We start from the raw sequence: 26,696 nt of genomic DNA on the forward strand, positions 1-26,696 counted from the left end.
AGGGTGGAGTTGTGCCCAGCTGCACCAACGAAGGCCGGAAGTAGCCGCCCACCGTTTCCTGCTGCAAAAATATTTTTTAAACCCCTGTCAGGCAGTGAGACTCAGCAAGAGATGAGGTGTCAGAGAATCACTGTTGCTGTTGCTGCACAAAGCTAAGTCCAATGCTCCAGCCACTGCTACTTTGGTCTGCCTGCGCCGCCCCACCTTGCCATGAGTGACATCAAATTGGTCATGCCCACTCAGTCACATGCCCTCCTCCCAGCCATGCCCACCCAGTCATTAGAACCGGTTGTTAAATTAGATGGATCCTACCACTGAGCTAATATATATGATAAATTGATATAAACTATGTTCTTAAAAAGAACAAATGTAAAATAAGAAAATTCAAAGCAAATTAGCATGGCATGGAAACAAACCAAGAGAAAGGTGAATAAGCAGACAAAAACTAAAACAAAGACAAAAAGGAAATACAGGAAAAAACAATGAAGGTACTATATTCAAAGTTCTGCTGCCATTCTACACTTTTAAATTAGGAATCATATTATTTGATTTTTTTCTCTTCTTGAGTAGACAGCAAGCATTTAAAGGCTTAGTTTAATTAATTTTGCTACATCCTTCCAGGAATGCACAATTGCAATCCAAGATATCTAACTAATAAGGAAATGCTTAATGCACTAAAGTTCCGTCCATATCAGTGGTCACCAACCAGTGGGCTGGAGACCACTGGTGGTCTCGAGAAAATGTTGGTGGTCCGCAGAGAAATGCCCCCCCAAACACTCCCCCAAAGCAATTAATCCAGGCTGCAGAGGAATGCAAGTCTGCACCGCCCACATGGCCCGACCATCCACTGGCCTCACCCTTCGACTGAGCGTAAATCTTACCTTGAGTAGAGCCATGCAAGCTGGAACTGGAAGGTAAGACCAATGGTGGGGTAGGGAAATCTGCCCCGGAGTGTCTTGCTGACGTTGGTGGTAAAGTCAGTCTCATATTCCAGAGCTGCAATAGTCACCAGATTGATCCTTTGGTCATCCCAGAGCAGCTCCTCCAGTCCATGGCAGGCCAGTGCACCAGGGTGGAGAAGCAGCTACTTTGGGATGACCAAAGGGCCAGTCCTGTGACTACTGCAGTCTAGAATATAGGACTGACATATTACACCTCCAATACAGAAAGATAGCCAATCATTTCTGAACATTATTGCAGGGATTCAATTCTCCCCAAGTATTTTTAATTTATTTTTAAAATCATACAATATATAGCTAAGAATCCTGAAACCTGAAACCTATTCTGAAAACAATCCTGAAATCTTTAAAAATGGAAATGAAGGGCTTTGTTTCCTTTTATATCCACTATGCCACACTCTGCCACTGCCATCTCTGGAACAAATAAAAATTTCTGCCCTAATTATTGGACTGAGGTTTATGGTTGGATTCTATTATTAGGGGTCAGCAAACTCTTTAAAGGGATAGAGCATGGCCCTCCTCGGTTTCTGCAAGCACAATTGGCAGGTTTGCAGGCCAAAGAATATGGCAGTAATTGGGTGGCACTAGTCTGCCACCAAGAAGGCAACTTTTGCCCAGGACACTCAACTCCTACTCTCATCCTAGGAACTTGGCTGAGGCTCAGGCCTGGTGATCTTCTCCTGCACACCTATCTTTTGCTCTAATAAACAATCTATCTTAATTACAACAGGTACTTCCTGTTTTTTCTTGATATACTTTAATGTGTAATGTTATATAATGTTAAAATAAATATTGAAAGGACTCGATAAACAGCCAAAAATGCCAAACCCAGTCTGAACATATGGCTGACTGCAAATAACAACAACAATAATAATCTCCCAGTGAGGCACTACCTTGAAGTGGTTGTGGGGCTTGTGTGCTCTGAGGAAGATGAGAGCCATGCCAGAGGTTCAACCATACTAGACAGGTCTCATCAGAGAAGTCAGATTCAGAGTGTCACTCCCATGAAAAATATGGTGAGATATAAATTTCAGAAAGCCATATTGGCTCAGATGTCAACCAAGGTCCACACTAGATGTTGGAGTTCCTGGATATCTGGTAAAAAAATGGGCTACATGTCTCAACTGAGCAACCAGGGCCAGCAGCTACAGAATTACTGGAAGAAAAGGTCTTTAGCAGATTGAAATCAAAGAAATAATGATCTGCTAATACAAAGCAAGAAGAGGATATTTGAAATGAATGCACCAGTTCTGGAAAGAACAACATCAGAATCAGAAATAAAAGAACAGAGGTTAGCAGATCAACATCAATTTATAATACAAAATAAAGTATTCACAGATGCAGAATTAGAACAACTGCAAAGGTTCATCCAGGGCAAAAAAAAATCAAAAACTTGTCAGAAGTAACTCAGAATAGAGAAGCAAATCAGGAGGAGTTGGTAGTAGAGGAGTCCAGCAGAGATATACAATTGTTTTCATTTGGAAACCAGGAACCCACTCCTCTGCCTCATGAAGAACAAAGTTCTAACTAAAGAAGTAAAAGAATTGAAAGAAAAAAATAACTGAGCATTTAGAACAGCACAAAAACACCAGAATAAGGCTGTTTCAGTGGTGGTATTCAGCCGGTTCGCACCGAATCGGGCGAACCAGTAGCAAGAATTTGGCATGGGTCACCGAACCGGTAGTACGTTCTGGCTGGCCGCTCTCCCACCCAATGCTCGCTCACCCCGCCCGCCTGGCTGACATCGCCTAAGGTATTTCTTTCTTTTTTTCCCTCCCGATAATCAGCTGTAGATAAGATCAGCTGTGCCAGGATTTCCCTTGCTGAGGCCCAGGAAGGCAAAAAATGGAGTGAGGAGCTCAGCCCCCCCCCTCCATTTTTTGCCTTCCAGAGCCCCAGAGGAGCCTTAGGGGAGCAAAAACGTCCCCCCAGAGGCTTCTCTGAGGCTAGGAAGCTCCCAAAGTGGAGCTTGGAGGGGTGCTGTGTGCCTCTCCCATGCTCTGTTCCTTTTCTTCCTGAGACCCAGAGGAGCCTTAGGGGAGCAAAAACACCCCCCTCCGAGGCTCCTCTGTGGCTAAGAAGCTCCCCAAAATGGGTGGGGGCTGCAAAAAAAAGCCACGCCCACCCAGTCACATGGTCACACCCACCAAGCCATGCCCATCAGAACCGGTAGTAAAAGATTTTGAATCCCACCACTGCTCCCAATCATATGAACCAGGGGATACACAGGAGCTACTGATTTCATCAAAATGATAAGAGTCGTGTCACACTGTTGTCATGATGGAAGCTCCTCTGCATTCAAATAGAGGACCAATGTGTTTTACAAATGATATGCCTTATTTTACCAGCAAGGCAAGTAATTTCAATCAGTACTCTTTAATTCAATTAACGTTTCTATAATTTTTGTTCTGCTTCTTTTGTGTGTTGGTGGGTGAGTGTAGTCTCTGCATGTATACATCCACATGTAGAAGTGTGTCACATCCATACATCTGCTGAGATAAAAAAAATATTCAGGAATACCTGTAGCTACAGTTTCAATTGACAGTTCTAGCTGATGTAGTAGAGCAAGTGGGCTATGTGCAAGGCTTATACATATGTGTTCTGTCTCACCGGTGACCACGAGGTGAGAGTCCAAATTTCCAAAGGAATATAAATAAACAGACAGGACGAGGAATGACAGAGTTAAATTCCTTTGGCTGGAGAAGTCCTTGGCAGTCTTCCAAAAGCTGCCTGCCAAGTCCGATAACAAAACAAGACCATAAATCAAAGGCAAACACCGCACAGAGAATTTGTCAAAGCTTCTATCCCAAATAAACAAGTTGTCCCGAATGAGGATTCAGAGCTAACACGCCCCCTTTTTCTTCCCGAGGGGCGTGTCAGTTTCTCATCTCAGTCCCCGATTTGACATTTCCTTTTACGTTGCATTTCACGTCTATGTCTACGTCTTTGCCTTGCATCAAACCAACATTCCTCAGTTTGATCCTCAGCCAGAGGCTCCGCTACGCTCTCCTGATTATCTGCCGACACCTGAGGCACAACTAGGGAGGAAGGTCCTGGGGAGGAAGATGATTCCGAATCCTCCAGCAAAGCAGGCTCAAACCTCAGAGGCAAATCCTCCTCTTCCTCCTGGCTCAAGTCTGTGTCCTCCAGCAAAGCAGGCTCAAACCTCGAGGCCAAATCCCTCTCTTCCTCATTGCTTAAGTCTGTATCTTCTAACAAGGCAGGCTCAGACCTCCGAGTCACAACACATATGTTTGACTATAGTTCATAGTTCATAGGTAATCTGCTTAAATGTGGCAGACTTTCAACAGGGAAATACCTTGTGGGGGCACATTGCTTTTTGATAAAATCAATCTTGCTAACTGTGGCTATCCTGCTATTGATAAATGAGTGAAGCCAAATGGCAAGCTATTCATCTTGTTGAAATGGGACATTGTCATGTTTTGTGGCAAAGTTCTGAACAGGAAATTTGTTTGAATATCCAACTAAACAAAGTGCCTCTTTGGAAATGGACATAGCCTTAGTATTAAAAAAAGAAAGAAAGGAAGCCCACTTTTGGATTCTAATATGGGAAGGGTAAGTTACTTTACAATAAAGTACAGGAGGTGTGCATTCAAAGGGGGTATCTAAAACAGGTAGTTGTCTGGATATGGGCAAGATACTTTGCAAGTGACAATCCTAGGAACTAGGAACCAGGAAACGTTGCAGAGGAGAAGGATAAGAGCCCCTATTCATGGTACATACTGTAGACTCCCAAACTTCTAATTGCAAAACATAGGGTCACATTATACCTGAACGCACTGTACCCATGAGGGTGGGATTTAGATACGTTTCTCTAATTCCACTAATGTTCAAAAACATTATTGAAGCAATAAAGCTTTTAAAAAGTAAATATCCTGGAATATAAAACAATGTCTCTCAAAAAAAGATTAGACTGAAATTACAATATTTGCCTCTATTACTATAGTCTCAACAGATTTTTTTTTAAAAAATAACATTTTAGGGGGGAAACCACATTCTTTCTTTTAGATAAATGCATTCAGTTACATAAAATTAGTTAAACAAAGTCCCATCTTATATCACCTCTTGGAATATTTCATCAAAAGTATGAATAAACAAAACAATCTTAAATTCTTTGTCCTGTATTCCAGGTCAAAGTACACAACTTACTTAATTACTTATTATTAACCATGTGTTATTAATACTATTATTCATCATTAATTTACAGTCAGAGATCAAACCAATTACATTCTATGAAAATTAAGAAGCCTTCCTTCTGATCATAGGAAAAGTATGCAAGGGATCAATCTGCTTAAAAAATGAAACATGTTTTTAAGAGTCAGTCATATAAGTTATTTCGGGGCAAATAAAGAAGCAGGATAGATCACTACAATTATTCTTAGCTTCACCATCTAGGGCTGTAAACCATCATTATAAGCCAACCTAAAGTTTCATATCTGCACAACCAAATGAGTGCCATTATTTACATATGGTAGTTCAAACTAAAACAACAAAAAACATGGAAAATTATGGTATTTTAAAGTATATTACTAAAGTGAAACACAAGGTGTAAAAGGACATGAGATACTTACAAAAGGCTCTATTTCTCAAATATATCAAAAGCAATTTACACTAGAGAAAATCAGGAGGAATTAAGGTACCTTACACAGTATTGTTCTGCATAGAATACTGAGTTCATTAAATGGGCAGTAATCTTTCATGACAATCAAAATGCCCTTTGCAAAGTAATGGTTTTTATAAAGCAATATGATACAATAAATTGTGGATGGGTGATGTACAGCAACCTACACTCTTGAGTTCTAATTCCTTTCACAATCAAGTAGTTCTGACTTCTCTCAAACTAATCTCTGCCTGCTATGTAATTGGGGAATCAAGGCCAGACAGGGGTATTGGATAAAGAGTCTGAATTCTGATCCATTCTTGCTCTGTTCTGCATTTACTTCAGAAGTGATTTGCCACTGCCTATAAATGATTGGCCTAAGATCAGCCAGCTGAATTTATGCCTAAGGCAGGACTAGAAGCAGAGGTGGTATTCAGCAGGTTCTGACCAGTTCTGGAGAATCGGTGGCAGAAATTATGAGTAGTTCGGAAAACCGGCAAATACTACCTCTGACTGGAGATTTTACAGTATCCTTCCCCTGCCACGCCCACCAAGCCACAGAACCAGTAGTAAAAAAATTTGAATCCCACCACTGACTAGAAGTCATGTTTTTCTGATTTCTAACCTAATGCCTTAACCATTACAGTAAAGCTGTTCTCTACATTATTGTTTATTTTGTCTAAAAATACCTTTTCTCCCCATTTAAATTTACACATATAAAAAAATAAACAGATTATAAACAGCCACGTACCTGTTCAGGTCCCAGACTTTACTTGTTTCATCCATAGAGGCAGATGCAACAAAATCACCACATGAATGCCAAGAACAATCCAACACTGCATAGCTATGACCTTCTAGTTTCAGAATGCACCCACCCTTCGTGAAGTCCCATAAACGAACTGTTTTGTCTCCACTTGAAGTAACAAGTTTGGATCCACTGTAATTAAAAAACATAAATCTGATTTAGAACTTTAAGAAAGTTCTTACACAGCTGCTTAATTAAATTTCCCAAGTCAATATGATGAAAATCTCCATTTTTCATACTACTACTACTACTACTACTACTACTACTACTATTACTACTATTATTTTCAAATGCTCGAAGAAATGTAATACTTTATATTTCTACTATAAAGTAGAAATATAAAGTATTATATTTCTGTAATGGAGTATACTGTTGATTGGAAGCTGTGGGAAAGGTTGCCTAATCTTGTTTAAGTACTACATTAAAGACAAAGCAGAGTAAGGGGCAAACGGAAGAGGATGGAAGAGGAATTCAGCTTACATATCCCAGTAATAAATAGAAGACTGTTTCCATTTTTAAAAGATAGGCTTTCAAGAAGGAGAGTTTTTTTTCTACTGAAAATGTGTAATAGTTTAAACCAAGCACATATACGCATAACTTTTAATGTTTAAAAATTATTTCCATTATAGTATTACATTCTTAAAACATCAGCACTTTTCTGAAAATTATTTGTTTAACAAATTGGAAAAATAAAGAAAAAATGAAAATCTGCATGAATTACTATTGTTACATAAGATAATTCATATAGGAGTTTAATAAAAATCTGATTTAAAAAGAAGTTTAATCAAATGTCTGATTTAAAAAGAATGCATTTATTCTCTTTACATGCCACCTGACTCCAGGTAGTTTACAATATATATAAAATGCCAATAAAATAATAAATAAATAATAAAAATAATAAAATCCATTCATAGAACAAATAATAAGTAAACATTAAAAACAACAAATAAGTCCATTGTTGACTTAAATGTAATTAAGCATTCTAATGACAATTCAATCAATCAATCAATCAATCAATATGCTCTCTGAAAGAGGACTGTTTTAATCATCATCTGAAACATTGCCACATAGGGGCATACCTAAATGTTGGTCAGGATGGAAGAGAAATTGTTCAGATATTTAGGTCTCAATCGCCCTGCTTTCTTTTATGATCTTCCTATGATATCATGTAAGTAAGCATTGAGAAAATAATTCTGACCTTTTAAATTGGTCCTCAAGGCTTACTGGCAATCAGTGCAATTCCCACATAACAGAGGCTATTTTGATAAACAAGTTAATACCAGTCACCAAGTGGGTCAACATGCTCTGCCTCAAACGATATACAAGAACTCACTTGTTCCTGCAACTACTTCAAACTACTCCTGTATCACCATACTCTACAGCTCTATCTCTTAGGTAACTATTTTCCCTTTATTCCATTTATTAACTATTATTCTTAAAGTGTTACTCTCAAGGCATTATAAGAATTATGTGCGTGTTCTTAAAAATGACGGAAATGGACAAATATCATAAATAGATATGTAGTGTTATCGATAGATATGAAATCCAATGTGATACAATGGTTAAAAGTACCGGACAGGAAGTAGAGAGAGATCAGGTTTTGGTCTTCTCATAGGCAAAAATGACAGCTGGATGAGATTGGGCCAATTATTCTTTCTCAGACCTAATCTAGGTATGTAGTTCATCCTTTCATCCTATTGGACAGAATGGTAGAGTACAGTCCACGATCTTCAATAAAGAGTCCTTTATCTTGTAGGGGATTGATTTGGATGGATGATTATATTAAAAGAGAAAGACAAGAGATCCAAGAAGAACCCACCATGGTTGCATAAAGATTTCTCCGATAAATTAAAAGAAAAAAAAAGGATTAGTATAAAAATGGAAAGAGGGACACATAACTAAAGCAGAATCCCAGTACATAGCCTGAATCTGCAATGATGAAATCAGGAAAGCTAAGGCTCAAAATGAACTAAGAGCTGCAACAAATGTTAACAATAATTTTTAAGTATGAGAACCAGCAGTATGCTGCAGCTGCCAAAAATGTCAATACCATCCTTGGTTGCATCAAGAGAGAAATAGTATCAAGATCATGTGAAGTTTTGGTTGTTGTTTTAACCATTTATAGAAGATAGAACATAGAATAATAGAGTTGGAAGGGATCTTAGTGGTCTTCTAGCCCAACCCCCTGCTTGAGCAGGAGATCCTATATCATTTCAGACAAATGGTTTTCCAGTCTCTTTTTGAAAGCCTTCAGTGATGGAGCACCCACAACTTCTGAAGGCAAGTTATTCCATTGGTTAATTGCTCTCACCATTAGGAAATTTCTCCTTAGTTCTAGGTTGCTTCTCTCCTTGATTAATTTCCAACCATTGTTTCTTGTGTTGCCTTTTGGTGCTTTGGAAAATAGTTTGACCCGCTTAAATATTGGAACAGTACTATCATGTTGTCCCTAGTCCTTCTTTTCATTACTAGACATACCCAAATTCTGCAACCGTTCTTTATACTTCATCATTTTTGTTGCTGATTCTATCTCTCTATTGATGCAGCCCAGTATTGCATTAGATTTTTTGGCTGCTGCCTCACATTGTTGACTCATATTTAAGTGATTGTCCACTAGCACTCCAAGTTCCCTCTCGCAGTTATTGACAGTTACTGGCATAAAGGAATAGAACCAAAATGATATGAACTTCTAGTACCCCTTTACAAAGCCTTAATAAGATCAACCTTGCAATACTACATCGAATTCTGGTCACTACAATATAAAAAAAGATGTTGAAGCTTTGGAAAGATTGCAGAGAAGAGCGACAAAAATGATTAGATGAGTGGAGGCTAAAATATACAATGAACGGTTGCTATTTTTAGAAGCCTTTCAATATTGGAACAGTGCTATCTAGACCTTCTTTACATTATACTAGACATACCCAATTCTTGTAATCTTTCTTCGTATTTTTGTCCAATATCCTACACATGTCCACGACATATGATAATATGACCCAGGTGTCTGGTGGCATTTCCAACATTTGGCTGATTTATCTTTAAACATCCTTGCCAACCTCGCCGGGCTAAATGCCATCTATAAAACACTTTATACAAGTTTTCTTTATATGCAGTTGACATTGTTAACTTATAATTTCTATCCCATAATTTCTGCCATTTATCTAGTTCTATTGTATAGCCAAAGTTTTTTGCCCATGCTTTCATTTTCTCCTTCACTTGTTCCTCTTTTAATTTAATACCCAACAAATAAATATACAAACAAATATATTTTTATCAATCTTCTTCTGTCCTGTTAGTATCTTATTCAATTCTGTCAGTTCTCTATAGAAACCATATAATTTAGCATCTTTTTCATATCTAGATTGTATTTGCATGTGTGAATACCAAACCACATCGATCCCTTGCTCACCCAATTCTTATTTAGTTTTAAGCTCACCCTTTTCATTCAAAATATCTTTATATCTAATGATATTTCCCATATTGAAAATGTTTGGAATAATAAGTGCTCTTCCATTGTCAAAAGCCAAACTGGTATTTTCAAATAGTGCTGTTCTCTGATTTTCTCCCATACTAACAATAAAGCATTTCTTATACGTCTTTGAAACTAACCATGTATCTTGTTTTTTCCATACCATGGGAAGGCATGCCAACCCAATTGCAAATCATGTCCCTTCAGAGTCAATAATCTTGTATTCCTCAGTGCAATCAATTCTTTCATCCATGTTAACACCGTGGCCTGGTAGTATAATTCCCAGTTTGGCAGTCTAAAACCTCCACTTGTTCTTGTATCCTGTAATATTTTTAAATTAATTCCTGCTTTTTTCCTTTGCCATATATATTTTAATATTATTTTGTTAAGATCCTCAAAATATATTTTCCAGCTTTATTGGGACTGTTTGCAACAAATACAATAATCTCTGTAATATATTCATTTTAATTGTAGCTATCCTTCCCATTAGCGATAGTTGCAGACCTTTCCATTTTTCCAAATCCACCTTAATTTTTTGTATCAATTTATAATAATTATCTTCTTTAATTGTTACACATTTAGCTGTCAATTGGATCCCTATGTATTTTACCTTCTTGGTAATCTGAATATCTAATCTCTTCATTAACTCTTTTTTCTGCTTATCTGTGATATTCTTTACTAAAATTTTGGTTTTTTTCTCTGTTTATTTTCAATCCTGCCACAATTGAGATCAAGTGAGGTCCTAATACTACTCTATAAAGCCTTAGTAAGACCACACCTAGAGTACTGCATCCAGTTTTGGTCACCACATTATAAAAAAGATGTTGAGACTCTAGAAAAAGTACAGAGAAGAGCAACCAGGATGATTTGGGGACTGGAGACTAAAACATATGAAGAACGGTTACAGGAACTGGGCATGGCTAGTTTAGTGAAGAGAAGGACTAGGGGAGACATGATAGCAGTGTTTCAATATTTGAGGGGCAGCCACAGAGAGGAATAGGTCAAGCTATTTTCCAAGGCACCTGTAGGCCAGACAAGGAATAACGGATGGAAACTGAACAAGGAGAGATTTAACCTGGAAATAAGGAGAAACTTGACAATCAACCAATGGAAAAGCTTGCCCTTGGAAGTTGTGGGATCGTCATCACTTAATCTGTTATCTCCATGAACTTCTATTTGAATAAAATGAATATTATTCTTTCTTGGGATAAGTCTCTCTCCAAACATCTTGAATATTTAGTTCTTCCACCATTTTAAAGAGGGCTTTTGGAAGTATTTTCCTAGCATTCTTATTTGTTTTTCTAGTTTTATAATCCAGTTTTGAGTCTACAACTGCATTAAAGTCTCCTATAATACATATACTTTGGTACTTCAATTCTATTATTTTCGTATGCAACCTGGTTGGTATCCACACTGGTATCCACACTAAGTCCACAATTGCATTAAAGCCTACTAGAGAGTTTTAGGACCATAGCCCTGTGGAAAGTTGAAAAACTTTCTAGAAGTACACAAATGACTTCCACAACATGATGCCAACAACATGCTAAGTTGGAGAACTATACTTTTTTTAAGTTAAAGGAAAAAGTAGAGAAATTTCCATTTCAGGCAATTCAGGCATTGAAAACATTAATGGAAAGTAGCTGGCCTATAATGAGGAATAGAAAATCTGAAGCCCAGGAAAATAAAATGCTAAGAGGACAACCAGGAAAGTAGATTTTCCCCTCTCAGGAGGTCTTTATAAAAGGGGGAAACAGTCTTAATTTTATATTTATCACAGTGCATTTATGTTTTCCTCCTTGAAGGCTAGATAATAGGAAAGTTCCAGCTGATAGCAACCAGACAGACGTTTAGTGAATTTGGACAGCAAGCTAGGATCAGAGAGATTTGCTGCAGTACAGAGAATATTTTATTTATGGACTGAAATCTAAATTGTGTAAATTTGTTCTGGTGTCTGTGCTTATTTAAGAATCTAGAGAAAATACCAATGACAAAAATAAAATTGACATTAAAATAAAATGGACATCCACATGTATCTAAAAACTAAAAGATTAAATTAGATGAGACCTGGAAATCTGATATAGAAGCATGTGGACTAAAATTTACAATGTACTGAAAGTAATCACTTTTAACAGGTTAAGACCCAAAAGAATCAATGCTGGTTTCCAGCACTATTTTTACTTACCTTGGATGAAAGCAGCATCCAGAAAGCCAATCTGTGTGACCTTCACCCTTCAGGATAATGTTCCCATTAGGAAAGGCCCACATTTTCCATAAGCGATCATCACTTCCAGTGACAACAATATCTTTTCTTGGATGCAAAGCCAAGCTGTAAGGAGTAAAGAGAGAAAGTGAAGATTAAAACTGAACAAAAAGGAGCATATTGATTTGGGTGTAGTTTGGAATTCAGGGTCATGTTTCTTTCTGGTAAATACAATAGTTTGCTCCAAAGGTTGCTAATTTGAGAAAGTGAAGATGGGGTTGGGCTTTTTACATCTAAAGATCTTCTGTGTTGATCTTATTTCTAGCTTTGTTCCCATATTATGATATGTCATGCTAGAAAAAGCCTTTTTGAGAGCAGAAGTTAACTCAGCAAAGAATCGGAAACAGAACCTAAGTAATGTTAGTTTCTGAGCTCTTTCACTCCAGTTTTTTAACTATTATCATTTTTTATTCAGAGAACAAAAACTAATACCAGTTCCTTTTTTTTCTTGGTCCTACTGTTTATTGGAATCTGTTTTTGGCAGATATATGCACAGACATACATTATAAAAGTAGCCCTTTTATAAAATTAATATTTTCTTTTCACGCACTGTTACACATAGAAATATACATGTAACTTCCCTGTAACAAAAATAGCAAAAGGGGAAAATTATCACAATTTTGTCAGAACAGTAAACAGAAAACTGTTGCTCTTAATGTAATAACATATGTGCTTCAGGAGATAACATGAAATGATCAATAAAGGCATTTGGATTACTATACAACATGCAGGAAACACACTACAATTAATTGGAAAACTAATTCTGCACCAAGTGAGAAATCAAGTAGATTCCTAAGCAAGCTAGTTGACAACTTTGTTATCCAAAAGATAGAGGAGGGAACTAGAGGGATACCCATACTAGACTTAATTCTTACAAACAGAGAAGAAGTGATAGAGGGAGTTGAACCTGCAGGAACCTTGGGTGAGAGTGAGCATGTCATACTAGAATTCAACATAACACAAACACAAGCAATAGAACATAATGACACCAGAGTCTTAGATTTTAAAAGAGCTGATTTTAATAAACTCAGAGAGAACTTGGGAAAGATTGCTTGGATTAAAATCCTAAAGATGAAAATGACTCAAGAAGCTTGGGAAACTCTGAAAAGTACAATCATAAAAGCCCAGATCAGCACAATACCACTGAAAAAGAAAAACAAGAAATCCAATATGGAACCAGCATGACTGGACAAAGATCTCTCTGACAAATTGAAAGACAAAAAGGACAAGTACAAAAAATGGAAAGAGGGACACAAAACTAAGGCAGAATATCAGCAGACAGCCAGAATCTGCAAAGACGAAGTCAGAAAAGCAAAGGCTCAGAACGAACAAAGACTTACAACAAAAGTCAAAGATAATTTTAAAAAGTTTCTTCCAATATATAAGTAACAAGAAAAAAATCAAGAAAACGGTCAGTCCACTAAAGAGAGAAGAGGGCAAGGAAGTAACAGGCAACAGAGAGAAAGCATTCTTCAACATAGTGACTAAATTAGTAGACCAGCGAAATACTGTGGGCATAATATACTTAGACTTCAGCAAGGCATTTGACAAAGTAGACCACAACCTACTTCTTGGTAAGCTACAAAAAAGTGAGATAGATAGCATCACCTTCAGATGGATTCGCAAATGGCTGACAAACCATACTCAACAAGTAGTCCTTAATGGGTCTAAATCTACATGGAGGGATGTAAGTAGTAGGGTGCCACAAGGTTCCATCTTAGGCCCAGTATTCTTCAATATCTTCATAAATGACTTTGATGAGGGAATAGAAGGAGAACTTACCAAATTTGCAGATGATACTAAGCTGGCAGGAATAACTAACACCCTAGAAGATAGGCTCAAGATCCAGATGGATCTTGACAGACTTGAATACTGGGCCCTATCCAACAAAAGGAAATTCAATGTAGAGAACAGTAAAGTCTTACACTTAGACAAGAAAAACCAAAATACACATATAGATTGGATGAAATCAGACTTAATAGCAGTAACAGTAAGAGGGATCTTGGAGGCTCAGTGGACAACCTGTTAAATATGAACCAGCAGTGTGCAGCAGCAGCCAAAAAGCCAATGCAATCCTAAATTGCATTAACAGAGGGATACAATCAAGATCAAGTGAGGTACTAATACCACTTTATAAAGCCTTGGTAAGACCACACCTAGAATACTGCATCCAGTTTTGGTCACCACACAATAAAAAAAGATGTTGAGGCTCTTGAAAAAGTGCAGAGAAGGGCAACCAGGATGATTAGGGGACTGGAGACTAAAACATATGAAAAACGGTTACAGGAACTGGGTCTGGCTAGTCTAGAGAAGAGAAGGACCAGGGGAGACATAATAGCAGTGTTCCAATATTTGAGGGGCTGCCACAGAGAGGAAGGGGTCCTGCTATTGTCATGTCCCCACGGCATGCTGGAGCCGTGACACCGAGCGTTCCACTGCGTCTGAATATTCTATCGTGTTAGGAAGTACCTGCTAGCCAACCGACACGGGGTTCGGAATTGCCAATGGAGATTGACAACGAGCCCTGATGATGTCAGACACTGAACTATTACAAGTCGTGGGCGACTATAGGAGAACAATGAACATGCTGACCATTAAAATAATGACATCAGTGGATGGATATTCACTGGGCGGGCACAGGGGGATTGATGGGCTATGGAGAGTATAACGTGGCGAGGGTATGGTAAAGGAGGGTGGATAATTAACGGACGAATGCACAGTATCTGGGGGTTACATAGTGACCAGAAATTAAGCAGTACTGTTCACCAGACAGTGGATAAATTCATTACATTATTATCTGGTGTATAAATACAGCTCTGGCTGCGAGGTGCGCCAGAGCTGACTTTACTATCATCTAGATGCTGGTTGTTACCCGAATCCGGAGCAGTATATGGACGAACAAAGACTCATTTTATAGTTGCTATGAGAGCTTTGTTTCCTTTTCTTTCTGGAATTCGGCTGAATAGCTAAGAGCTATTTTCTAAAGCCCCTGTAGGCCAGACAAGGAATAATGGATGGAAACTGAACAAGGAGAGATTTAACCTGGAAATAAGGAGAAATTTTCTGAAAGTGAGAACAATCAACCAATGGAATAGCTTGCCCTTGGAAATTGAGGGAACTTCATCACTTGAGACTTTCAAGAAGAGATTGGACTGCCATTTGTCAGAAATGGTGTAGGGTTTCCTGCTTGGGTGGAGGATTGGACTATGTGACCTACAAGGTCCTTTCCAACTCTGTTAATCTGTAATCACCAGTTTTGCATAATTTTTAAAAGATTATATATTTCTCAAAAACCATCCTTCAGGATCCACCTGAAGATTTATACTCTTTCAGAGTAAAACAAACAAAGCTCATTCAAATACACACACACACAAACACACACACACACACGTATGTATATATGTCTATCTATCTATTCCATGAGTATATTTCTTTCAATCTCAAACTTCAAACCTAATCTTCAAGATTGCCTGGTAAAGGATTCTCTTTTCATGGAGAAGACTGAGGAAAAATAAAAATTGTCTAGCTCTCTACAGTGGTGCCCACAGAAGTTATCATTGGCTTTAAGTGGCAGACGTAACTGAATAATTGTAGTTGCAGTTAGTGCAGCACAAGAAAAGAGAGAGAGAGGATATTGGTTGCCTGATCTCCCACAAATTTGCAACCAGCAACTGTATAAGATCTTTCTTATTTTTTTTACCTATTTTCTCATCTTCTCTGAGCAGTTGCTACATGAATTCTTGTTTCTTTCTTAAATTTTTAAACATAATCTGCACTTTCTTGTTATTCTTTGCCAACCTCTGTTCAATCTGAGCTTTACTTTTTCTGACATTATATCTATAACTCCAGATACCTGCTTGTTCCAGGTTATTTTATTACACTTAGATTTAGTTTTCATTAAAAACAAGAATTTTAACATCACATGGTATTTTGTTTGTAAGCTGCCTAAGTTGTCTCTAGAATTTTAATAAATGAATTAAAATATTTTCTCTCATGTTTCGCTTTTTTCTAATGCTCAAATTCTTAATGTGAAACATATAATTATATACAAGTTTAAGATTTAACCATATCATATTTAAAATGTTTAGAATACATTGTATACAGTATTTAAAACAATACCCCAAATATACTTCACTTCCCAAACAATGAATGCTGTCATTCTTTATACTTAAAAACCTTATTTTTTCATTAAAAAAGTAGAATTTCTTCCTTAAAAGCTTATAATGTTTACCAAGTTGGATGGTTGAAAATTGCAAGTAAAATATATCAGACAAAATAATCACTTGCTATTAGAATATAATGTAGGATGTGCAATTCTTAGAGATTACAGATTCACAGAGTTGGAAGGGATCTTGTAGGTCATCTAGTCCAACCCCCACCCAAGCAGGAGACCCTATACCATTTCTGACAAATGGCAGTTTAATCTCTTCTTGAAAGCCTCCAATGATGAAGCTCCCACAACTTCTGAGGGCAAGCTGTTCCACTGGTTGATTGTTCGGACTGTCAGAAAATTTCTCCTTATTTCCAGGTTAAATCTCTCCTTGTTCAGTTTCAATCCATTATTCCTTATCTAGCCTTCAGGCATTTTAGAAAATAGCTTGACTCTTTCCTCTCTGTGGCAGCCCCTCAAATATTGGAAGACTGCTCCCCTGTCTCCCCTGGTCCTTCTCTTCACTAGACTAGCCAAGCCCGGTTCCTGTAACCGTTCTTCATATGTTTTAGTCTCCAGCCCCCTAATCCAGTCCCCTTATTGCTCCTCTCTTCTCTTTAGTCTAATAAAAGTTATTTATTTATTTATTTTATTTATTTGGTTTGTCAATTGCTTGCAAGATAATAGGTATAAATAAAAACATAGTTATGAATACATGGATACATATAAGAAAAATAAAAACAAAATAAAAGAAACAATAGGACAGGGACGGTAGGCACGTTGGTGAGCTTATGCACGCCCTTATTCTTTATTCCTTAGGAATGCTAAAGTTATTCCTTATTCATTAGGAATGTTAAAGTTGCTCAAAAATTGTACAACTAGAAGCAAATACTACTTAATTAGTAGCTGGGGGGTGAGGAAGTGACATAAGTATGCTAAAGTTGCCTCTTGAAATAAGAGATTACATCTGTGGTTGGATTTAAAAATTTTTATTACCGGTTCTGTGGGCCTGGCTTGGTTGGCGTGGCAGGGGAAGGATACTGTAAAATCTCCAGTCGGAGGTGGCATTTGCTGGTTCTCCGAACTACTCAAAATTTCTGCTACCGGTTCTCCAGAACTGGTCAGAACCTGCTGAATACCACCTCTGGATCACATTAATTCCCCAAGAAGTACTAAGCATGTAACATTAATTTGATGTTTTATTTAACATTGTTAAAAAGCTTAATTTCATCTTTAGACAGAGTTTTCTTACGGCTTTGCAAGCTTTGCATGAAATACTTCAGGCATCACTTAAGTGCAGCAACTCTCTGTAATTCATTAAATAAGTATTTTTTTCAAATTTTCACTTGATCATGAAAACACTTTGCTGGTGCTTTTTCTTTAAAAACCGCATTAACTTTAATAAATGGACTTCTTAAACCAGCAACAGGTTTTTTTTTAGTCAGCAGAGAAGCCTGAAACAAGGTCTTCTTTAATGTACACCAAAAGATAGTTTTTTTAATGAATAGTTTTCAAAATAAGCACAACTCTACTAATGATTCAAAATACATGGTTTTGTAGGCTCAAATGAAAGTACTTTGACATGGTGTATTTCAGGTTATATAAGCAGTATCCTTCCCCTGCCACGCCAACCAAGCCAGGTACTTTCTACCTTTCTTGAGCATAAAACTGATTCTTATCATGAAGCAACTATTCAGAGGTCACTTTTACATTTACCTGTGCATTTATAATGAAATGAAAAATTTAATTCTCTTCAAGCATGACTTTAAAAAAGCAATTAGCAAAAAATATTAAATTGATATTTAATATCAAAATACACAGGTTAGCCAAATTCTCCTGACATTATTATTAAATACATTTATTAAGGATGGGTGATGTGGCTGTGAGTCTGCTTAGTAAGACAATTCACACTGATGCACTTTGTCTTATTTAGGCAATAAGATAGTACAGTATAATATAGTGTGATGTCGCCTGTGGACGATGGCTCCTCCACAACTTCCTCAAAGGCCTCATGGGAGTATGAGAGCATTCCTGGCATGTCTGATAGTACTGACTCTGAACTGCGGCAGAACATGCCTCAGCTGGGGAGAGCTCGCAGGCCAATGAGGAAGAGCGGAGGAGCTACTGGCCTTGGTAGTTGCTAGAGAGCACAGAGCAGAGAGGTGGAGATCTGCCAGATTGATGGAGAAAAGGCCCTGCCTCTCTTAATGGGCTGCATCGGGAGGGGCTATTTAGCACGGCAAGCATGTTCTGATCCAGCTTTAGCAGAAGCAAGAAACAGACTCCTTGTCATGAAAAACCCCTCTTTACCTCTTGTGAAATAATTGCATTCACCCTCTGAAAAGTCCAGGCAATAGTCGTTCAAAGAGTTAACAGCAGCAACAGACCTTATCATTTCCTTGAGATAATTACAAGGCCATGAGTTCCCAGCTAAAAGGCTGCAAATTAAGTTCTGGCAAGCAGTCTCTGTGGCACGAAACAGAATGAGCAAAGTCTTCATAAAAATGAACTGTTGTCTCCTCCGACAACCACTCCCCTTTCCTTCTATTTATTTTCCCAGCCAGTGTCCACGTGTGCTTTGCTTCCTGAGTCGACTCCCTGACCTCTGTTGTTCCCCTCTCCTAGCAGCTCTGTACATACATGTGTCTGTCACAGGCCCCAGCTGTTCTTCCTCCTAACTCATATCAGTCTCTAAAGGCAGTTGCCTCTCTGGTGGCTGGGAAATGTCAGACGGCCCTGGCTCTATCTGTGTCCGACACAAAGCATCCATCAGAGCCTTCCCCAGACTCCAGAACTGGCCCAAGTTCCTCCCTAATCTCCTCATTGTCCGATTCTGCCACCAGCTCTGCTGGCAGCTGGTGGCCCACAACAAGGCAGAGGGAGCCACTGCTGGAAGCAACGTGAATGGATCGTGGCCAGATGACTTTTTGTGTTTCTGGAACTCTGAAGCTTATGGATTTAATTCAGTTGTGGAGAGAGTTTATGTTTCTGTTTGGAGCAGCTGGTTATCTGTTGTGTGGACTAATTGGCCATTGCCTAGAAGGTTAGTTTGGAGCTGGTTCATGGCTGGCTTCGCTGAAAATGACCCCCTGAACTCCTGGCTTGGACTATTCCTGTGACTTCTCCTTGCAAGCCCTGAAACTCAAACTACCTGATTTGTTGACAAACCTCAGTGGAGGCCCCTGACCTTAGAGGGGATTTGGGGGTGTTTGTTTTTGGAACTTACCCAGGCAAAACCTTTATTTCCAAGATTGTTTTTGGTTTGGTTGTAAGTTTGTTTTGATTTTGATCATCTACTTGGTTGCAAGTCAATTACTGTGCTAAGCTTGCAGTTGGGGGTTAGCTGAAAGCCTGAAATTGAACAGTTGAGGGAACAGACTGAGTAAAGCCCTCTATACAAACCCTGATGTGCGGGCAGCACATATAGTACAGTACCATACAGTACAATACAGAGTAATGTGTTACAATACACTTAGCTTTGCAACTTTGATTTTTGTTGTTGTTATTGTTGTTTAGTTTTAAGCCTGCATTGCACATGTGTAGAAACCTCTGTCAGGACTTCCAGTAGTTGACCAGAAGTGTTGCAAAAGGTTTCTATGCATGTTCAGCATGTGCACAGAAATTTCCTCTGGCTTTTGGAACTTTCAGAAGCAAGGAGAAGTGAAGCACTATAGTCACACTGTTGCTGGGGTGGAGAAACTATGCATTGCTTTTCTGAAATAGTTTCACAAAAATTCTCTGCACAAATTTCACTTGAGCATTCATTTGAGGTTTTGCACAGGCATAATACCTATTCCCCACATCTCATTATTACAAATCACAAAATTGTTAAAATCAACAATTATGAGGCAAAAGACAAAATACAGATTAAAACTGTGTAAAAGAAGATTTATCTCTTCAGGGGAAGAGATAAATAAACATAAAAGGAAAATACAAAGAGAAAGGCCTGCTTATTGTTACAAAACAGTTAATATTAACCAAACCAGTAGCCTCTTCCAAATTAATACCAATCTCAATCCTTTACAACAGCAGCCACTTGCACTCCTCGCCCATTGTATTTATTCTAAGCTAATAAATGATGAAAAACAGAATAACTGAGTTGAAGGAACAGAGTTGAAGTCTTCTAGTCCAACCCCCTTCTCAAGCAAGAGATCCTACACCATTCCAGACAAGTGACTGTCCAGTCTCTTCTTGAAAGCCTCCAGTGATGGAGCACTCATAACTTCTGAAGGCAAGCTGTTCCACTGGTTAATTGTTCTCACTATTAGGTAATTTTTCCTTAATTCTAGGTTGCTTCTTTCCTTGATTAGTTTCTTGTACATCTTGCACATGAGTGTTACAGTACTTTAATATTTATTCTAGATATCTGGGAAATAGGATCTAAGGCCTCCAAACAGTGAACCTGGGTCTAAATACCTGGCCTGCATGGGCGGGGAGGGTTTGGACTAGATGACCTAAAAGGTTCCTTCCAACTCTGTTAATCTGTAATTGATATTGCAGAAGCCTGGACCCATGATCTATGTGGCAGCCTTCTTTGCACCAGTCAAACTTGTTCCTGTGGCTTTAACCACGCAGGATTACTGAGCTGAAACATATTGGATTTAGATTTCCTTTACCATGCAGGATTACTGAGCTGAAACATATTAGATTTAGATTTCATTTAGATTTCAATGAAGAGTGTTTAAGTAGCCATATTTAGTTACCTAAGTGCTTCTTTTAAAATTCACAGTCATGCTGCAGAATTAACCTCCAAGAAGGATGAAATTCCTGTAGGTGCTTGCACAAGCATTTTGTGAACCATCAGCAAGTCTGCTAATTATGCACTGGAGTCTCCAAATAGAGAAAGTTTAATTTCCTTAATAATAAATGCTAGCTCATATTTAAAGGAACCACAAACATCATTCCAACTTTGTATTTAAAAGAACTGTTGTACGTATTAAAACCACTGTCTTCCTTGCAATAGCTTCTGATATACATTCACAAAAGTGACCCGCACCTCGAAACATAGAGGAGAGTTTAAATAGTTGTAAGGGCATAATCAAAGACGTATTTGACATTAGGGTTTAAATTATTAATATCCCATGTTCCCTAGTATAGATAGAGAAATCTTGTATATAGGATAATGCACAAAACTCCCCCCCACTCAAAAAAAAATGGAATATCAGCATGCCATGAAAGTAAGCTTCTTCTGCCAGGAAGCATTCCTAAACAAAGTGAGGCTGCAAGCTATCCAAAACCTTTTATTCAGGAAGTAAGTTTAGCTCTGGCTAGGTCACCATGACTAATCATAATTATGATGAAATGAAGAGCATCTTGTCAAAAGTAGTTTTCTCTGCCTACTAGCATGGAAGACATTTTTAAAAACTCTACCATTCCAAGAGACTAGTAGAATGTGCTGTTGCCAGTGGTTACAGGACTAGCCAAGCTAGATAAGAGAATACAATGGTCTATACAGAAAAGCAAAATGAAATAGACATGATTCCCTGCCCAGGAGAATGCATTACGAATCAATAATTTTCCTTCAATGGATAAGAGGAGGAGCAAAAAATGTATGTGTACTTTAAAAAAAGATAAGCTATGGTTCATGAATCATAAAAGATCTGAATAGTAAATATAGTATAGATTTTTTAATCATTAGTATTGTAATAGTAATTAGAACAATGGTGACCTTGCCACATGCAATTGCCATGGCAAGCTGTAAGGGCCATCAGAGTGTTCTGGGGCCATCAAAGGAGTATTCATTTCTGAAGCATATTTGGTGTAAGAAATCAAGCTAAGAAAGCACAAAGCAACAGTTCCTGGTCCAGGGTGAATGGTTATCATAACATTTGCCAAGCTTAATCACAGAATCATAAAGCTGCAATGAACCTCGGATATCTTCTAGTCAAAGCCCTTCCCCTTATTGCATTCCAGACAAATTGTTGTCCAATCTTGTCTTAAAGACCCCCAATGATGGAGCACCCATGATTCCAGGAGATAAGCTGTTCCAATGTTTAATTGTTCTCATTGTCTGGAAATTTCTGCTTAGTTCCAGACAGGATCTATTGCTTCCATCTCTTGCTTCTTGTCCTGTCCTCAGTTGCTTTGGAGACTCAAACCCTGTTCTCTGTGAGAGCCCCTCAAGTACTAGAAGACAGCTATCATGTTTCTCATAAGCCTTCTCTTTGTTAGGCTTGACATACCTAGTTCCCTTAATATTCATCATATGGTTTAGCCTATATTTATCATCTTTCTTGCTTTTCTTTGCATTCTTTCTAGGGCCTCAGAATCTTTTCTGTATCATAATGACCAGAACTGGACACAGTATTCCAAGTATGGTCTCACTAGTGCAGTATAAAGCTGTAGTATCACTTCTCGTGATCTTAATACTGTTGATGCAGCCCAGGACTGCCTTGACTTTTTTGGCAGCACACTTTTGCCTCATACTTAAATGATGGATCAACAGGATTCCAACGTTCTTCTCACAGTTGCTACTTTTAAACCAGGTACTGCTTATTCTATAGCTGTGCGTTTGTTTTTTTCCTTCCTTACTTTTCTCACCACTAAACTGCATCTTGTTGGTAAGGACCCAATGCTGAAATCTGTCAAGATCATCTTGAATCTATCTTCCAAAGTATTAGTAACCCAGCTTGGTGTCAGCTGCAAATTTGATGAGTTCCCCTTCTGTACCTTCATCTAGATCAATTATAAACACCTTCTAAAGGGAATCAGTGATCTCTTACCAGTTTCTTGCCTATTTTGAACTGCTTTCCTGTTCTGCCTCTCACAATACTCCTTTTGAAAGATTGGACTATTTTTTTTCCTTTTGTGACAGATGCAAAGAAGGAATTAAGCAGTTTTGATTTCTCTATCACCATCTTGCCATTGTTTCCCATTAGTGGACCATTTCTTTGACTTTCTTCTTGCTCTTTATGAAAGAAGCTTTTTTTTATTTTTGGCATTTGTCTTATTTCTCTCTGAGCCTTAGCTTTTCTGACTCCAACCTTGCAGATTTCAAGCTACTGTATTTGCTGATACTCTGTACTAGTTATGTGTCCCTCCTTCCTTCCTTCCTTTTTATACTTGGTCTTTCTCCCTTAGTTTATCAGAGAGCTCTTTAGGCAGCAATGCTGCTTTTGTCTGGGGTCTCTCTTTTTTGTTTCTCTATGGTATTGTGTCTTATTGGGATTTTATGAACTCATTTTGCAGTTTATCAAGCATCTTGAATTGTTGAACTGAACTGAACTGAACTGAAACTCCAGTATTTCCATCCATGGAATTTTTCCTAATCTCCAAGTAACTGCCTGTGATTCAATAAGTAAAGGATCTTTATTCTGTCATTTTATAGGACAGATAGGTAGAAGATTGCCAGCACACACTCACAAAGTGACAGTCAGAAAATTCATCTCTCAATATAGAGACAAATTCAACCCCAATTTCAACTGGAAAACTGTTGACATTTTTAGATCAAGCCAAATCCCAAAATATTACTAGAGAATCTATGGGAGTCTAGCATTCTAACAAATCAACCAATAACAGACATATAGAGATAAATCCTAACTGCATACTATTTAAAAGCCATACCATCAACAAAAGCAAAAACAATGCAGAGCACATCCTCCCTAGCATATCTCTAAGGCAGGGGTGGGCAAACTTTTTGGCTCGGGGGCCTCATTGACTTTTAAAATTTGACAGACGGGCCGCCACCTGGTGTCAAAATGCCTGTCATTACAAGTCAAAATAAAATGAATGCAATCATTCACATCAAACCTTAATTCTGTACCAATCTTCGGCGGGCCGGATTAAAAAGACCAACGGGCCGGATGTGGTCCCCGGGCCGTAGTTTTCCCACCCCTGCTCTAAAGCAGTGGCCCCCAACCTTTTTTTGTGCCGCGGCCTGGTACTGGCATCACAAAATGATCCGTGGCCCGGTACCGGCATCAGCACGCATGGCAAGGCGAGCTGAGCGACCGGCCAGCCAGCCGTCACCTGCTTCTCTCCGCCACCTTCATCTCCTCCTTTGTACCTGTGTCAATGGGCTTCGGGACAGCTTTGGGACGGTTGCTCGGCTCGCCTTGCCATGCGTGCTGAAAGAATCCTCGTGCCTTAGTTTTGTTCGAAGCCGCCCCCCCCCCTCGATGAAACTAAGGCGCGAGGATTCTTTCAGCACCCAAACGCCGCTTTCTACCCGGAAAAGCTCACCGGAAGACTTTTTCATCAAAACAACATGGCAGCGCCCAGCAAACCGGTGGCCCGGTAGAAATTGTTCCACGGACCGGTACCGGTCCGGGGACCAGTGGTTGGAGACCCCTGCTCTAAGGGATCACCAAGCCAAAGCTTTACAAGATACGAGTTTAGATGAGTGTTTATGTGAGAAGTTACAGGAAAATAATATTAATTTAATACTAGATAACAATTGAGATTGGGATTAATTTAGACTTCTGAACAGCATTAGGCAATTGTAAAAGATATTGGCAGACTAAGTTTAGGATAGAAGCAGACTCCACTTTCTATTTACAATCAAACAAACCTTATTTTGACATTAAAGAAATCCTTAGAAAAAAATTATATGCAAGTTGGTATATACAGACTTGACAAAGGAATCTGAAAAATTAAAATTTCAAGCATTTTAAATATGTGATATTAAAGCTGATGAGAACAATTTAAAAATGACCAATGTATAGAGGCGTGTGTCAATATTTTATAATTAATTATAAAGAATATTCATCCTAATTGCACCAGGGTAACCAGCTAAAGAAAATATCTTGAAAACTAAGAAAACTGGGCACTTGCTAAGCCCTAAGTAGTTTCTAGTCAACAAATCAAACTAATCTCTTGTAATCTGGTTTGTTTTTTGTATGGCTGCTTCTGAAACTGGTTTGGAGAGAAGAAATTGCTTCAAAGCTCTTGAAAGTACAGGTTGATACTGCAGAAAAAGAATCAAAAATGAGATAAAGCAATATGGCTATTATTTTTTATCCATAGTAGTCTGACATCCATATTGCTTTGTAAAACAGGACGGCAGCTTCTTGAAGACAATAGTATCACATACAGAGTGCATCATACACAAAGTTGAAGGTAAGTATCCAATGAATTAAGCATGACATAACTTTCTGATCATAAGAGAGATAAAGGTTTACTTTGTATTCCATCTTTGTCTACCATTCTGTTTGCGCTTTGTAAAAGAGATTGCTCACAGAATCTAAAGAATAGAGCTTTTGTTTCTGAAATATAATATGAGTAGCTGCCAAATAAATGTATTTGTTTCCTTTAAATTATTTATATGGCTGCCCATCTTGTTTCTACAATGCTGGATATCTAAAAGCAATTAAAATCATAATAATCAATGCCTCTTCAAATAAAAGTAATTGTAATGTTATTAATATAATGCAGCTAAGAGCCTAATAATCATACACCCTTCAACTGTACAACCAGGCTTACTCAGCTCAATGCCTGGGAAAAGAACTACATTTTTAAATCTCTTTGAAACACCAAAAACATTTTAATCTCGGGGTGGAGGTGGGGTGGGGTGTTCTGCATTCCATTAGATGATACTGTTTCAAGGAAGGGACCAACTAGTATTCTTGTCACAACACTAGCCCCTCCACATCTCTCAACCAAATTAGTGACACCTTCCTTGGAAATTGTTTTTCAGCTTTTTGTTTTATGAAGCAATTCCAGGCAACCATATCAACAAATTATCTAGGCATTTTCAGTAGCAGTTTGTTCTGGCCTTCTCAGTGTTGAAAAATGTCTGGTCAAAATTGCCCAGCTAAGGCAACAGTTTCTTATTCATAATCTAGTCCATTAACCATTAGATACAACTAGTCCTCTCATTAATGAATATTAGCAAAATAAGTTGATAACTGACCTTACTCACAGAGCTTCAGTGCACTTTAAAGGTATGAAGCTTTGGGATGAAGTAATCACAAATGGCCAACACTTTGGAAGATGGACTCAAGATTCAGAAGTATTTTGATAAATGTTGAGCACTGGGCCTTATCCAACAAGATTAAGTTCAGTGGTGAAAAAAGTAAAGATCTGCACTTAGACAGGAAAAACCAAATGCATGGGTATAGAATAGGTAGTACCTGGCTCGCAGTAGTAACTGTGAGATGGAACTTGGTGTCCTGGTGGACCACCATTTAAGTATGAATCAGTAATGTGTTGCAGCTGTGAAAAAAACAATAGAGTCCTAGACTGCATCAACAGAGGATTATGAGACATTATGGTACTGCTTTACACTGTACTAGTGAGGCCACACTTGGAATACTGTGTCAAGGTCTGGTTACTATGATAAAAAATGCTGCTGAGACCCTAGAACCGTGATGGCCATCATCCCAGATCATGTCCACTGTGCATGCGTGTGCCACCAGCCAACTGATTGTCGGGTATCTGCTGCTCATGCGCGGGGGTGGGGGGCAGGGGGCGGGCAGGAGGCGTGCGTAAATGCGCA

At 38.4% G+C, this 26,696-nt stretch overlaps 1 protein-coding gene across 3 annotated transcripts in view; it reads right to left on the reverse strand.

The window, feature by feature from the left end:
* Nucleotides 1-26,696, reverse strand: part of SPAG16 (sperm associated antigen 16) — a 173,518-nt gene that overhangs the window by 99,570 nt on the left and 47,252 nt on the right. For all 3 annotated transcript variants that reach the window (XM_087919614.1, XM_087919613.1, XM_087919615.1), the window contains 2 exons: nucleotides 12,034-12,177; nucleotides 6,332-6,517 (listed from right to left, as the gene is read on the reverse strand). In XM_087919614.1, the coding sequence (XP_087775740.1) occupies nucleotides 6,332-6,517; nucleotides 12,034-12,177 (330 nt within the window). The remainder of the gene's footprint in view (nucleotides 1-6,331; nucleotides 6,518-12,033; nucleotides 12,178-26,696) is intronic.

This window comes from Pseudonaja textilis, chromosome 1 (genome assembly GCF_049901715.1).
Source record: "Pseudonaja textilis isolate UNSWEBS1 chromosome 1, rPseTex1.2, whole genome shotgun sequence".
In the NCBI taxonomy this organism is placed as follows: Eukaryota; Metazoa; Chordata; class Lepidosauria; order Squamata; family Elapidae; genus Pseudonaja; species Pseudonaja textilis.